The 16853-nt window shown below is 35.5% G+C and overlaps 1 protein-coding gene across 1 annotated transcript; it reads left to right on the top strand.

Annotated features, from left to right (window-relative positions):
- The first annotated feature begins 24 nt into the window (after window positions 1-24).
- On the top strand, window positions 25-16373 carry LOC110442741 (ABC transporter G family member 14-like). The gene is made up of 12 exons (XM_021486490.1): window positions 25-251; window positions 4539-4708; window positions 4899-5004; window positions 8560-8660; window positions 9358-9519; window positions 9833-9926; window positions 11130-11193; window positions 11314-11381; window positions 11560-11801; window positions 14211-14268; window positions 15367-15581; window positions 16290-16373. The coding sequence occupies exons 1-12, from the start codon at window positions 125-127 to the stop codon at window positions 16371-16373; spliced, it is 1491 nt and encodes a 496-aa protein (XP_021342165.1). The 5' UTR covers window positions 25-124.
- Window positions 16374-16853: the final 480 nt, after the last annotated feature.

The raw sequence follows: 16853 nt of genomic DNA, 5'->3' as shown, positions 1-16853 counted from the left end.
GCCAAGGAAAGGGGTGGGAAAATGGTGAACGAGGCCTGTATAGGTGAACGGGCTGTATTCGTTTAACTTGCTAACGGAGTCAGGACAGCAGTAACATCAATATAGCTACACTATCACACTGATTATGACGGAGTCTAGAATATCTACCCTGGTCTTCACTGATTTATGTGTTAATCAACCTAAAGAAATACTGAAGCATGTGTCAGGTGTGGCGACCAGCGGGAATATATTGGCTGTCATAGGACCTAGTGGTAAGTAAACGATTTGTTACCACGATATCACTTTTAGTGGTCATCGTCTACTTCATTCAAAAGTAATGTCAAGATTTTAGTTCTTAACGTGTACTTTGTACATACTAATGCTAAATGTTGAAAGTTTTGGAATAAAATCTGTTTGTTTAGCTGCTTGTTAATCACAAAGTGTATTACTATGATCAAAAAACTAGTTATTTTTGGATGCTGTGTACAGCATTCATTGCGGTCCTTGCCAAGCCTGGGCAAATCCAAACCAAACAACAGACATTCTTCTTCCGCGGAAGATCTTTAAATGCTGTGTTGATTATTTCATGGTATGATTAATGCTATAAAAGGATGAAATACATATGAAAACGATCAATAAATCAAAGAACAAATGTTAAAATTTTACGAAAAAGCGAGTTCTTATCAGTGAGCATCATAAACTACATCAATCTCAGATTACTATGCTTTTTGGACAGAATAATTTCTTCACAAAAAAAACACAACACTTTATCTCCTTACGCGAAAGATCTTTAAATAATGTGTTCATTATTTCATGATATGATCAATGCTATAATATGGTAAAAAAATATATCTGTATAAGACAAAAAAAGATCTTTAACAGTGGCGTTTTTAATCAGTGAAAGTTCCGAACTATATTTGGTTCAAATTACTACGCCTCGTATTCCAATACTCTAAAGTGTGTGTGTGTGTGTGTAAGAGTTTTCTCCCCTTGTTCATCATTGCGTAGTTTCATGCTCGCGACTTGTTGATAAAGTAGGCTGCGTGTTTTCTTTGTCTCAATGGAAAGTCTCCTAGTCAGACAGACAGACAGAGAGACATTCTTTATTTCCTCTTTTACAAGAGATTAAAGTCAATCAATACATACATATATGTTAACATTTCAAATTACATAAAGATAGCGTTCATCAATAGAAAAAGGAAGATAGTTACAATAACGTGTCAATCTCACACACCATTCTTTCTAGATTAATTGACATATTGATCATCATATTTTCCCACTCGTAGTCTTCTAGTAGCATATTCACACGATCTCCTAATAAGAAACTGCATTGGTTTTCATCCTCTATATTTGTAAATGAAATATAGGAGGGAACTTCTAAAGCATTCACCACACCATCCATCATTAAGTCACGCGTTTCAAACAATTTCGGACACTCAAGCAGAAAATGAAAAACAATATCAGCAGTAGATTTACCACAAAGTTTACATAATACAATATCGCGTTCAAATATAAATGAATATTTCATTAGCTCTATTAACTGCCACATGCATTTATGCGATTTTTGCTTGGTACTCAGTTCTAATATGGGGTTGATTCCCTGATAACTGCGTATGGCAGAATAACGACGCAATTCCGCTTTTGTAGATAGTGCATCTCTCCACTGTATATGATAGAAATCTGTAATAAATCTTTTAATAAAGCGTTTCCAGCATAATTTTGGAGGTACAAATATGTTGGTTAAAAAGTCAATTAAAAATGATTCTATATTAAACTTTTTCATGATGTTGAACACATCTGGAATAAATCCTATTTGTACAGCGGACAGTTCGCCAAACATGAACTGACATAATCTAATAATAAACAAGGACTTCCATACAAACTTTACATTTCCTAAACACAACTTATTCCAAAATAGCAGTTTTTTAATTTCTACCTCACTCCAGATGTTAAAAACTCCTAAACATTGTGAAGTTACAGCAGTTGATGACGTGTTCGGTAGTCCAATACAACGCCTACAGACATATCTATGAGCGAGTTCTAATTCTTCAACAGATTTATTGGTATAAACGTTCCAAAGTTCGCTTCCATATAGCATACATGGATAAACAACAGATTTTACTATATTAAAACTAGTTACAGCATTAAGTCCATTAGCGTGAATGCCTATACCAATAAGAGAGTTTAAACTTTTCCTTCCTTTCACACAGGACTCGGTAATACCACTGTCTGATTTTAGGTTACATGTAAAGAATATCCCAGCATAAGTTTTCTGTGTAGTACGTGGAATAGCCACTTCTCCAAGAGAACAAGATATTTTACTACGTTGCTCTGATTTCGATCGACGTGAGCGATCGAATATCATAAAAGAACTTTTAACAGAGTTATACTTAAAGCGCCACATAGCAGAATAATAATATACAATGTCCAACTGTTTTTGAAGAAGAGAAAGCGACGCGGATAAAAGTAACGTATCATCTGCTAACAATACACAGGGTATGTGTATATCTTTAACTTTTAACCCGAAATTCCGATTGTCTAGCTCAACAGCAAGATCATTGATCATTACCAGAAAACACCATGCGGATAACACTCGACCTTGACCTACCCCCTGACCTATTGGGTACGTATTACTACGTTTACCATCAAAAAACACCGATGACGTCACATTAGTAAATGAATCAAATAATAGCCTCCAAAACTTGCCATTGAAACCTAAATTGTATAATTTGTACATAAGACCGTTTAACCACACACTATTAAATGCTTTTTGATTATCAAGAAAGGCAGCGAACACTTTTGATTTTCTTTCTATATAATATGAAATAGATTCCTTTACGGTGAATGCTGCCGTGATACTTCCACAGTGGTCCCTGAAACCTTGTTGAAGCTTATGGGGAAACTGTATGACATTACACTGCTTTAAGATTCTAGAGAATAAAACCTTTTCCAGTAACTTTTGCAGGATCGGTGTAAGAGTTATGTCCCTGTAATTATCCATTAGCAATCGATCTCGCTTACCACCTTTAAAAAGAGTAATTACTATACCAAATTTGAAATGTTCAGGGTATGACTCCCTTTCTGTTATGTCATTAAAACATGCAACAATTGAGTTAAGCAAATTACAACTAACATATCTTATATGTTCTAGAACTATCCCGTCGTGTCCACCGGCTTTTCCACTATTCATATCTCTAATAGCCTGTTTGACTTCCAAAACTGTAATGGGGACGTCACAAATACCGTCATTATTGTTAAAACTATTAACGTACATACGGTCGACCATGCGTTCAATGCGTTTCTTGAACTCGTCATCAAAGTGTGGTTCATTGAGAGGACTTGATAAATTACGAAAATGTTCATACCACGCTTCTCTCAAAATATCAGAATCACGAGTAATCTTTCCATTAACCAGTAATTCATACGAGGAAGCGTTTTTACTTACATTCCTCTTTGTACGTATAGCTTTATAAAATGTTCCGGTGTCGAGTTCTGCCATTTTTTTTCAAGTTGTTCGAACTGTTCCCTTTCGTACTGTTCACGAGCGAGTTTTAATTCATTGCGAAATGATCTCTTCGCGGTTTTATAGTTTGTGTAGGTCTCATGACCTTCACCACGTGGACGACCTTCATCGATCCATAAAGACCGCATATATCTCATATTAGTATGTAGAGATTTCACATTATTATAGTTCCAATACGGTTTCAAATAATATCTGTACCGTTTTGTAGGAAACGATAACTTTGCAGCAACATTCATTATTTTAGCAATCTCAGAGATATCAGCCGGAACTTGTATTTGTTCCAATATCATATCTCATCGTTGTTTATATGTGTTTATGTGTTCTTCCGTTACTTTTTTCCAGTTAATAGCCGAATCTAGCAATGGATAATCACGTTTATGACAGTTCATTCGAAATGGAAGCTGTATCGGACGATGGTCAGACATATTTAGAAAATGGTCATCACATATATTACAGGAATCTACAAGGTCGATTGCTTCCGAATGCGACAGCAGCTGTGCCTAACTAGTTTGTAAATAGCTTCCCAATACAGTCTCTAGATAATGGCCCGATTAGTATAATACATACAAATTATTCACATTAACCAGACATTAACCGTCGTTACAATATCGAGAGAAGGAGAGAGATACACTGGGGACTTGCATAAGTCCGTGATTACACACTGGAAATAATACAATCTCATTTTAAGTTTTTGTATAATTAATCATGATATCAACAAATTGTAATAATAATATCCTACTTATTTTATTTATATTATCTATATAACAGATATTTACGTTACTTATTTTTATACCGCTAATGGTAGCCAGTAAGGGACCTATACTGTTTTAGCAATACTCTGCTTGTTATATATATTTTTATTAAAAATTATGATTAAGGGATGGGCTTTTATGACCCTTACTCAACAACATGTTCTTTATTATTTACTGCCATTCTGTACTGATATACCACTACCTTAATTCCATTATTTGAATCCTTCATACACAGCATCCCTGAGTGCTCTCGGCACTTCGATTATTTATTATTTCTATCAAAGGTTCTGGGAAAACAACATTGCTAGATGCTTTAGCCGGAAGGATTTACGTCACCTCAGGGGAGATAACTCTGAATGGATATTCGTTTGGGAAATCACAGCGTCGTCGTCTTGGTTACGTTCATCAGGATGACGTGTTTTTGTCCAATCTAACGCTATGGGAGACTCTATACGTAAGTTTTTTTATTAACAATGTAGCTTGTCTTCTTTAAAACTTTAATGAAAACCTCATTAAAGGCAAGAGCATGTGTATGTTTATGTCCGATATACTTTAGATACTTCAGATGAGTCTGGAAGATAAGTTCCAATTAAAAGTCAAACCCTTTGTCTGTATTTGAAAATGAATCAGGTTTTTTTTTTTAGTTTACAGCCGTTTTAAGTATATCAGACGCCATTTCAACAAAAAAGAAGTTAGAGCGAATTCACAGTACCGTGCGATCACTAGGACTTCAAAAGTGTCTACATACAGGTGGGAATCTAAATAAGACAGCTAAAAACTGACCGTTCAGAGAAACCATAATTAAAACTTAAAACCGATAAAACGTTGCTAGAACAGACTTTGAATAATGGAAAGATTGACAAGGAGGGCCTTGGAAAGAACTAGGAGAATGTGACCAGTTGTTCTGGAAACGTAAGCGTCTTTTTCTGCATCGACAACATCTGCCATGTAAATCAAAGTCAATTCCTAGTACTGTCACGTCTTTACATCGACAACTTGGGAACAACAAAATCACATACTCAAAGTAGCATAGTCAAAAGCATCGACATTCAAATCATGCAAAGAAATAGCATATTTCCCTGTGAGTTCCTTGAGTGTTGCATGTTGTGACGTTATCAGTAAATATCTGAATTACAATTAACAGAATGACCTAAAACAATCTTGAAGTCGTTCAAAATTATATGTAAGTCGATTGATTTAATTTTTATAACCAACGTGTTGAATATTAATGTGTATGTAGCGATATGCCTGGGTCTGATGATTTAGGTGATCCGGGTACTGAAGCGTTCTTTAACGGGGTTGAAAAAGGTATACATAAGCTGCGTGCGTCTTGCTTTGCCATACATTTGTTAATACACGAACTAAATGGCAGCAGTTGTCGAAGCAGACCCCCTGCATCGTGTCCTGGTATGTATTTCACATTTCACATTTTACGCTTAAGAGTTACTGTATCAAAAATATTGGACTATGTAAATGTGAAACACATACCAGGACACGATGCCGGACATGATGTTTTAACGTTGCGCCAAAACATATATGCTGCGGGACTCTACTCTACTCGGGGGGCCTTGGGATTTTCCGTAGTATTTGGCAGTAGGGTATAAAGACATGTCGAAAAGCCCTCGTCATTTCCGGGTCAGGTTCAAGTTAATCATGGCGGTAAAACTGCAAATTTCCCGAAAAAGTGCATGATTGGATGTATTAGACGAATGATTACACAATTAATCATGGTGGATTACTTAATTACAATTCAAACCGAAGCTATCGCCGCAGATCCATGGAAAAAATAACAAAAGTCAGTGTTGAAAATCTTCATTCGAAATTTGGCGGTACCGGTAGTGCTCTGACGAAGCTTCTTCCCTTGTGTATGTTTATGTGTGTTGTGACCCATATCAGTATAGCATATGTGTGATTGTAACGTGGCCCTGTGGTTCCTATGATATAATCAATACTCATTCTCGTGTGCGTAATAATACATACACCGTGTACATATGTGTATGTCAACAATCCGGGGGTTTCCAGTTTTGTACAACTCAAAATATACATTGTTGAAATATGTACATACATTGTTGAAATTTATACATTCCTATGACGTCACGTTGTATACAGCGCCCGAGTCTATGATAATTTCTGTACAGCACCGACTGACAGGACTGCTGGATTTTGTGTTTTCTACGTTTTTGTGTTCATTTACATACGTTTACTTTGATGACATGGTGTACATTCAATTTTGACAATAACGTTGGATAATGGATAAACGGCAATTTTGCCGTAATATTTTCAACTGCACTCGATAAGGCTGGTATGGTAATCACAGCGGGACGGGTTCGATAAATTTACATGATCTACATGTCATATGCCTGCCTAAATATTGACAGTTAGATCACAGCATACCAACTGGATTTTGTAATGATTGAAGGTAAAATCAAAATTATAAAATTACTTCGTGTGTTTGCGATTTTGTAGACACTATGCCTAGTTACCGTTGCCGTGGAGTCTACAAAAACACGAGAGAGTTCCAAAACTGCGAGCCGTTAGTGCCATATTACAGCGTTCCGGAATTAAACGGGACATCTTTGGGTATTAAATATAACTGTTGAGATAAAATGGTATTAACGAGTCCGAGTGAAATATTGTACGAGTGCATCGGGTTACGTAACTTTGCAAGTTGTGCTAAGAATAGCCGCATAGAGCAACTTTGAAGTAAGAATTATCAATAATGAGTTATGACTACATGTTTAAGAGCGAACATACAAACTAATGTGATGTTTATTCTGAAGATATGCAGCCGATTTCGTTCGTATAAGTCCTAATTTGGTCGTATCATGTCACGGTGGCCTTCAAAGTGTGGCGCGAAGCATTAACCGTATCACACATGGGGCTTGAATCCTCCCGCGGGATATATTCCGGTTAAAAGAACGCGTTTTATTTGATATTAAAGAAAAATACCATACATATAAGAATTAACTTTCTATTTATAGTTAAGTTATCGGGTGATAACTACAATGGAACTCGGGTAAATTGAATAATCGGCGACTTTTCTATTCACCCGATAACCTAAACTAAATAGAAAGCTGTAGCATCAAGTCAAAAACAACATCCTTAGAAAATAACGTTTACGAGTTACATCAATCAAATTGCAAAAATGTATACTCAAGAATATTCACAAACTCGTTGTTTGCTACAAAATAAACCCTCTACATCAAGATGTTTGGACTTGTCTCAGCTTTGCTAAACGTATTTTGACTTGTCTGAGATTGTCTGACTTCGAGCACGACATTGATCTTGATCTTGAACCTGAACTTTGACCCGTCGACCTTAATCATAACCTTAACATATTCTCATGACCGTGACCTTCGACCTTCACATCAAAACATCCTTATGATCAAGGGAACGAAAATCATCATCATACTCCTTTAAAACCGTCCTCTTTACCAATATATTTTGTACCGCTTTGCAGTTATAGAATGTGAGTCAATGTGTATTGTTAGATAAGATGTAGGTATATCTTTTCTATATGTGTTAGACTAAATCTAGAATAGCTAGCAAGATGGTTTACTGGTTACTGTACGTCGAAAAGTGGGAGGTTTGGTTTGGTTTAGTATTGTTTATTGTCCTATAAACAGCTATGGTGTTAAATATTTAAGATCGGACTCCCCTGTGTGTAAGATGCTTGCGTGTAGTGTATGCGTGTGTGTTTTGGGAGGCTGCGATATGTTCGAATTCGTGTTTGTCTCCTTGTGATAGCGCGGAACTGATGCCGAAAAAAGTTGGAGGTTTTGTTGTTAAAAACCATAGAGATAGATAATGGTTTGTTTTATCAAACATGTTCGTTGTACGGTTTTTGCAATAATTAAAATAAAGAAGATGATTGTTTGGAATTAAAATTCTGCAAAATTGCCCGGTACATTGACCCTTTTCCCTTGCCACCCGCAGGGTATGCTTATAACCATCTTCTATTAAATGAAAACGTCGTTCATAAATGACGTCATCATTAAATTATTGACATTGATAATATGGACATGTTTACTCTCCTGGCACTTTGTAGATATTATATATGCATGTATGACGAATATTTAGTTTTCTTCTAGTATTTTTTTCGCGATAATTTTTCACGTATATCCGCTGATGTTAATACATGTTTTATCAGATACACGTTATCTGTGATCGCTGTTCTTTTCTGGGTTTTTTTTTTTGGCGTAGGTGATGTGTAAGCCCAGTTATATGAATAGGTACTGGCTTCCATCTAACTAGACCTATTTTTCCTCTTATATTTATGTGATGTATGGGTTTTTTCAATTTCAGTTATTGGAGACATTTTCACTCGTGGTTTATCAGGCGGAGAGAAGAAGAGGGCTAGCATCGCGTGTGAACTTCTCCGAGACCCAGATATACTCCTGGTAGACGTGAGTTAACACAAAATAGATTATACACATGATAAAAAGGGTCTTGTTTGGGTAATATTTCAAAGGAAGGTAAACATATAGGAAACTTTACATCGTGATAAAGGATAAATGTAAGATACTCGCAGGTTATTGCACCTATGAAATGTGGTATTAAATAAGGCTGTGTTTTCCCTCTAGAAGCCAAAATATGGAAAAACCAAAATAATCCAAACTACTGTTGAAACAGAAGGGGATGCACATAAAACTTGTTTATTGTATGAATTTCAAACATTAAAGGAATATTGGTTACTTTCAAATTAATAACGACTAAAGTGTGTATATTATAACTATGCCATCACTAAAAAAAAGACAATTTTATCCACCAAAGCTACGGTAAACTTTGGGAACTACGAAAAATACTATTTCACCATAGGGAAAATGCTTGTGGTCGTATCTATGAAATATGGCTATAGATATAAATAAAGAAAATAAACATATGTTTTTGCTATGTTTGTTATATCTTAATATTTGCATATTGATGCCATGCGCACCTTTATTTTTATTTGCTTATTAACAGACAGCAGTGAAGATGGACGGTGACACAGTTATTACAACTAGTATTCATGACACAATTGTGCGCTCTCACCAATTATTGTAATCATATTCCGTTATTAAGGCGTTATACACTCTGTAGTAGATGATTCAAATATTTTAACAGGAACCGACTTCCGGTTTAGACTCCAGCACTGCACACAAACTGATGATACAGCTGAAGAACTACGCCACAGAGTATGACAAGACGATAGTGACCACGATACACCAGCCCTCCAGCCAAGTCTTTCATATGTTCTCCACCTTACTGCTCCTAGTGGAAGGACAGGTATATACAGTAATGTTTAGGTTGAACTACATGTAATAATGGTAATGTTTTAAACATTGTTTTTGTTCCGTTGTTGTTATTTAATACCATTATGCTATTTGTTAAGATTTTAAGCAATAAAAACAATTAAGTAGCGAGCATTTCTTTTTGTAAGAACTTTCCATAATGAAAAGTTAATCAATTATGATATTGATGTAAAATTCCTGAATTAATTGATTTCAATACGTAAAAACAAACAAACGTCTGTAAATTACAATTTGTATGTACACTTAAAGTAAATTGTCATAAACCTTGTTTTATCGTTTCTGAACAGGTTGTTTACTTAGGCTCTGCGAGTTCTGCGCTTGACTATTTGACAATTTTAGAAATACCATTTGAGGACGAATACACCCCAGCCGATATACTGTGTATGTGGAGAAATTTTATTAATTAATTGTTTCATTGCAATATTTTTTTTTTTTTTTTTACTCAGAGTTGGCTCTTCACTTTGGTTGTCTAATTATTACAATTATTATAATAAGGCATTACAATTCTTAAATATATATTTTTGTTAGTATGTGAGTAGTTAGTATGCATGTGGTTGTTAATTTATTATTATTATTGTCCCTGCTCTCTATCGTATAGATCTATATGGTGTTTGCCACCGAGCCATTCGTCATTGTACTTCTTTTTCTTTCCTTTTTTTTATTTTTCATTATCAGAATTTTCCCTTTTTAAAGTCATATTATTTATTTTTCAACAAGTATCCACACTTAACTCGTATATCTCATTCTTCTTCGATGTTATACCATTAACATCACATCCTTACTCTCTATCTGGACATATTCTTGCATTCCCTTTCACACTCACCTTGTTAAATATGCTGGTAGTGATGTTATACTATTGTTATTATTTTTAAGTTGTATAAAATTAAACCTGTAGTTTATATAAGATGATAAAAGAAATAATAAATAAATACATATAGGTTAATTAAATAAATAGTGTTCTGGTCGAGATACTGTTGGACGTTTCAAATTTCCCGCTCAAACGTGCAGGGCATCGCCCGTGTATTTTTGTTCGAGACCCCGCGTTATATCAGCCATTAAGCATGCTATGTGACTCCGGTCAAGTAACCGTGTCCGATGGATCCCGTTATTCTTACGGTACCACCTTGGGATTTTCTGGTGTTAGAAATATGTTATGAACCTGGTGTCTAGTATTTCTTAATAAGTTACTTTCAATAGAGCAGAATTGGCTATAAAAATGTCAACGAGTTCACATTCATATTTCAAAACAGCAATGATCATGAAACTGAGTTGAGTAAACGTTTTATTTGTATTTGTACTTATGCTAACTATCAAACATTTATAAAATGTCCGAACAGAAATTTTCGACGAATTATTGTTCACATGCAATAGTTTGACAAAAAATGACAATATTCACAACGAAGATATTAAAATTTAAAATTAAAAATTAATAAATTTTTTTGGTAAAAAATTAAAAACAAAATCTTTTTGTTCGATGGCCGATACCAATACTTTAGTAATCAAGACATTTCCCAACTTGTGCCGTGAAAGATGTCTCTTTCTTTCAACTACACGTAGTTTACTTTAGATAATTTCTAATTGCAGTGGATGCTGTGACGTCACACGGTGACACAATCAATATCATAAAACAAGGAGGCTTAGAAAAAAGGTAAGTACATCATGTAAGTGATCAAATCAATTACTCTATCCACATGGAAAACTGCGTATAACATTGAAGTTATCATAAAGACTTAACTGTGTGTGATGTAGTTTTTGTTGATCTCTACAGATACAACACCAGTCGTCGACCTTCCCAATGTCGAAAGCTTCAAGGCGTGGACACTCATAGTAATGATAGTAAGTAGCAACACCCAGAGTACATTTGTGTTAAAATTATCATCAAAAGCTATTATTTTTAGGTGATATTTATTAAACTCGTTAAAGGTCGTTTCGTAGTAATCTTTAATGAAACAGGAATTTTGTTTGGTATTTTGCTGAGAAAACATATACATGTATAACCTGAATGATGTAACAGATACAGGCATGTCTGGATCTGCTGTTGTGGAGATTGTCGCTGATGAAGAGGAGACAACTCATCGATGGCCCTCGTCATTCTGGACTCAGCTAGCAGTTCTAAACTGGAGATCTTTCAAACAAGCGAAAGGGAACATTACCTTGCTTGATGTTGCTGTTCCAGCTGTTTTGGCTGTCACCGTGTCACTTATTTTCTTCCGCATTGGGAACATAGAAACGTCTGCTCGAGACAAATTCGGTTTGGTATGTATTGCATGATAAAAATTATTAAGGAATTTTCCGTGGATACTGTCTGTGAATCCGTGCCCCTTTTTTGTTTTGTTTTTCTGCCGTACCCACTCCTTTTTCTGTTGTTTTTCTGCAGTACCCACTCCTTTTTCTGTTGTTTTTCTGCAGTACCAACTCCCTTTTCTGTTGTTTTTCTGCAGTTCCCCCTCCTTTTTCTGTTGTTTTTCTGCAGTACCCACTCCCTTTTCTGTTGTTTTTCTGCAGTACCAACTCCCTTTTCTGTTGTTTTTCTGCAGTTCCCCCTCCTTTTTCTGTTGTTTTTCTGCAGTACCCACCCCATTTTCTGTTGTTTTTCTGCAGTACCCACTCCTTTTTCTGTTGTTTTTTCTGCAGTACCCACTCCTTTTTCTGTTGTTTTTTCTGCAGTACCAACTCCCTTTTCTGTTGTTTTTCTGCAGTTCCCCCTCCTTTTTCTGTTGTTTTTCTGCAGTACCCACCCCTTTTCCTGTTGTTTTTCTGCAGTACCCACTCCTTTTTCTGTTGTTTTTTCTGCAGTACCCACTCCTTTTTCTGTTGTTTTTCTGCAGTACCAACTCCCTTTTCTTTTGTTTTTCTGCAGTTCCCACTCCTTTTTCTGTTGTTTTTCTGCAGTCCCCACCCCTTTTTCTGTTGTTTTTCTGCCGTACCCACTCCTTTTTCTGTTGTTATTCTGCCGTACCCACTCCTTTTTCTGTTGTTTTTCTGCAGTACCCCCCCCTTTTTCTGTTGTTTTTCTGCAGTACCCACTCCCTTTTCTGTTGTTTTTCTGCAGTACCAACTCCCTTTTCTTTTGTTTTTCTGCAGTTCCCACTCCTTTTTCTGTTGTTTTTCTGCCGTACCCACTCCTTTTTCTGTTGTTTTTCTGCCGTACCCACTCCTTTTTCTGTTGTTATTCTGCCGTACCCACTCCTTTTTCTGTTGTTTTTCTGCAGTACCCCCCCCTTTTTCTGTTGTTTTTCTGCAGTACCCACTCCCTTTTCTGTTGTTTTTCTGCAGTTCCCCCTCCTTTTTCTGTTGTTTTTCTGCAGTTCCCACTCCTTTTTCTGTTGTTTTTCTGCAGTACCCACCCCTTTTTCTGTTGTTTTTCTGCAGTACCCACTCCCTTTTCTGTTGTTTTTCTGCAGTTCCCCCTCCTTTTTCTGTTGTTTTTCTGCAGTACCCACCCCTTTTCCTGTTGTTTTTCTGCAGTACCCACTCCTTTTTCTGTTGTTTTTCTGCCGTACCCACCCCTTTTCTGTTGTTTTTCTGCAGTACACACTCCTTTTTCTGGTTTCAATATGTGTAACTGTTACATTTGACTGTTTCTTTAATTTCTTAGTTGCATCAATCAGTTTGGAATTCTAATTAATAGCGAATGTAATACTGGATGTTCTCCAAATAACAACGACAGTGATCACAGTTTACATGCATGCTGTCATGATACCATAAAACACACTTGCACCTTTATACGGTTGGGTTTCAGATCTTTTTCTTGCTCCTCATGTCAATCGTAAAACATTTAACACGAAATAAAGTAGTTAAAGCTTCAATCTGTCTGGTTTTTAAAATGGTGAGATGTAAGAATCGTAAAAAGGCTTAACCAACTTTTGGCTGGAGGAACGGGTTATTATTAAAGGTGTTACACGGGGACGGTTTTTTTTCCAATAGCTAATATAAAATTCGTTTCGTGAACACACGGATGTTAATATGCGCATAAAAGATTAAATTGGTTTCGTGTGTTCTGATATATCATTAAACAACCATTGTATCATAATAGCATATATCAATTATCAAATTCAAGCAAATTACGTACTGTTTACCTCAAATCATAACATTGCTATTACAATATGTACCTTGTTTTCAATTAGTATATTACTGTAATCATTATATGAATTTCTGCGGTATAGGAGTTATGATCCTAAAAGTTGTTAACACAGAGTATGTTCACTTTTCGTTTGTGGTTTGTTCACATAACATTGCAGGCCCAAACTAACACCCTCAGCGACCCATCCCTTTGCAATAACGAAAATAACTATTTAACAAAACATATTATAAAAATAATTTTTAGTTTTATTATGACTTCAAGCTGTGCTTGATAAGATGACGCTTTACAAACTGCTTCACATGACTGTGGCTGATACGTTACGTGACGTAATCCTTTAGCTGGGTTTAAATTTGAAATGAGGAGTTTCTAAAGCGTCAATGTATGTTCATTAATGATATGCACATTAAAGCAAAGCAATACACATATGATTTAGAAGACTGCTTCTCTTTACAAAAATAGATTTCATACCGATTCCAACAGCCATGTTATACCATGAACCATAGTACTCCGCTCAAACTTTATATATATTCATTTTGATACAAAAAAACATGTTGTTTACAGTTTTTGTTTATCTTTCATAGGTTTTCTTCACATTTGTTTTCATGGGATATGAGATCTCCTTAGCAACAGTTAGAGGCTGTAAGTATACGAGTAGCTAACATTTAAATTGTGGTAACCGTTATACTAATGAAATGGCTTCGGTAGTATATGTACAATTTAATCATGTCAATTCAAAATGAAGGAGCGTCTTCGTATCAATATACGGTTGGTCATTATTTTCGAGTAAATTTTGTGAAATATGAAGAGGGCCAAGAGGAAATTTACTCAGGATGAAATTGATAGATTGATGAACATTTTGAATTTGGTAGCAGAATATTGGCAAAACTCTTAGTAATTTCCTGGTGAAATTGTTTGATACATAATATTAGGGTCCTTCAGATTAATTTTCAGGTATATTGACGACGTAGAACTTTTACGGATGAAACAAATATTGACCACGTCAACCTTATATATCCTAACGAACTAGTATCAAGGACACACCATTTTCTTTTTCAACAACCGACCATTGCTTCCAACGTGACAAACAGTGGCGACTTAATATTAAAGGGGAAGATTTGGATTTTCCGATCGTGTTCTTTCTATTTCTTGATACATGTAGTAAGGATAGTAACATCTTGTTTTCTGTTGCACGCGAATCGATATTCAAAAGCCTGGATAAATGTGACATGGTAGTTTTATTGCAGAAAATGTATGTAAATGTTAAGCAAGAAGCATTTAAAATTATACAAAAAGTGTTGTGTTGAAATGAGGATTTCCGCAGCTGATACGACTTGGCATGTAGTGCCCTCGAGACTAGTGGTTGTACCTGAACAAGTAATTTCATTGAATTCACGATTAAATCGGACATTTAGTAGTAGTAACTTGACACGAGAATACAAAAGTTATGGCATTTGAATTGCAGTTTTAATAAGTTTTAATTTTAAAAAATACGCCATCAAAGAAGCCGATATGAAACAAGATGAACATAACAGCAATTTTGTAAAGGCTTCAAGTCAGAAATGCATATCACATAACCACTAAATCAGTAATAGCAGTTGTAGGTAGGGGTACACAGTTTAATCTTTATAATACTGCAATATGGACATTCAATGGTATGTATAAATAAAATCCTAACAGTATTTATTGAAGAGTTGCATCCCTTTTATACTAAAACTTATCATTTTCTGTGTGTTGAAGTGGATGCTGAGAGAGGCGTGGTGTATAAGGAAAGGACCGCGGATATCTACAGACTGTCGGCCTACTACCTGTCTAAGATGATCAGTGAGATACCAGTGTTGTTGATCAACCCAGTCGTGATGGTTACCATTATTTACTGGGTTGCTGGCCTGGGTGGGGTGGATGGTTACGTCGTTTATCTCAGTATCGCGATACTTTACAACCTACTGATGCAGGTAGTCATAAAACATCAGCAAATAAACATATGCATCCAACGGTAAAACAAAACACTCATATGGACTTGTTGCATTATTTATATTTCTGCAGCTGATGTTAAATAAAACCTGTTGTATGACTTCGACGTCTTATATTAACTAAATATTGATATAAGTATTGTTTCAAAGTATATCAATACTACTTTTAATCACTAGGTTAGAAGTATCCTGATCATGTTTCATTGATATAGAGTGTCTGTCGTTTTGATTTCGATATGACATTTTTGTTACAGAGTGTTGCCCTTGTCATTGGATTATTCAGTTCTGACATCCGGTTTAATATGGTGATCGTACATTTGTTTCTGGATGCGGGTCTTTCCTTAGGTATTTATCAAAAGTGTGCTTTTATTTGTAGAATTGTTCTGAATTAGTCTGCGTCGACTTACTGTCAATATTATTCTGACTCGTTCACTAGTATGCGCACTGCATGAAAATTATTCCAATAGGTAGCAAAATATAAAATCAGTTTTAGATGGGAACTGTTTAAATATTATACTACCTTACCGCACTATTACAAAAAAAAAATCCAAAATTTAAGTCCCTTGTTCAATATCTACTAATAATATAGACTATGATTTGCAGATAGTTATATAATAGATGGAAAATCATCCCGCACATGTTTATTTTCACCAGTTTAAGAATAAAAAGACACAATGATTACCTTTCTAGGATGAAGAAATTTCATTCCCAGAGCTTAGAACTGTTTTCGGTTTGTTCGCAGAAAATCCCTCAAACTACATTTCTGTTGCTTAAAATGACGCTCAAAAATGAGTTCATGCTTCACAATAACATAAAGGATAAGAAAATTAAAAATTAAACTCAACATTAGAAATTGAGAGATGTATCGGAAACTAAAAGATTGATAAGTATGGAAATTGAAGCATTTTTTTTTTCAGGGGGAGTATATTCTGTTAATCCCCCGGAGTGGTTATGGTGGGGAAAATATCTGGCCTTTTCCCACTACCCCTCGGCCGCTACACTGACGTACCTAATGGCGGACATGCACCCTGTGTGGTAGGTTAAGCCAGTATGTTGTATTTCTGCTTTGAAAACTGTCAACTGTCTTCCTTCGAATATTAATAATATGAAATAAGTGTTTATCACACATTCCGTATTCTTTTTATCATCAGAAGTAACAACAGCGTTTTCTATAATTTTATTTCATCATTGAAAATCTCAAACGGTCTGATGTGGATTTAATATTTTCAGGGTTGAAAAGTGTTAACACCAATC

Source organism: Mizuhopecten yessoensis, unplaced genomic scaffold (assembly GCF_002113885.1).
Source record: "Mizuhopecten yessoensis strain PY_sf001 unplaced genomic scaffold, ASM211388v2 scaffold716295, whole genome shotgun sequence".
NCBI classification, from domain to species: Eukaryota; Metazoa; Mollusca; class Bivalvia; order Pectinida; family Pectinidae; genus Mizuhopecten; species Mizuhopecten yessoensis.
This window is presented reverse-complemented; position numbering and strand designations above follow the sequence as displayed.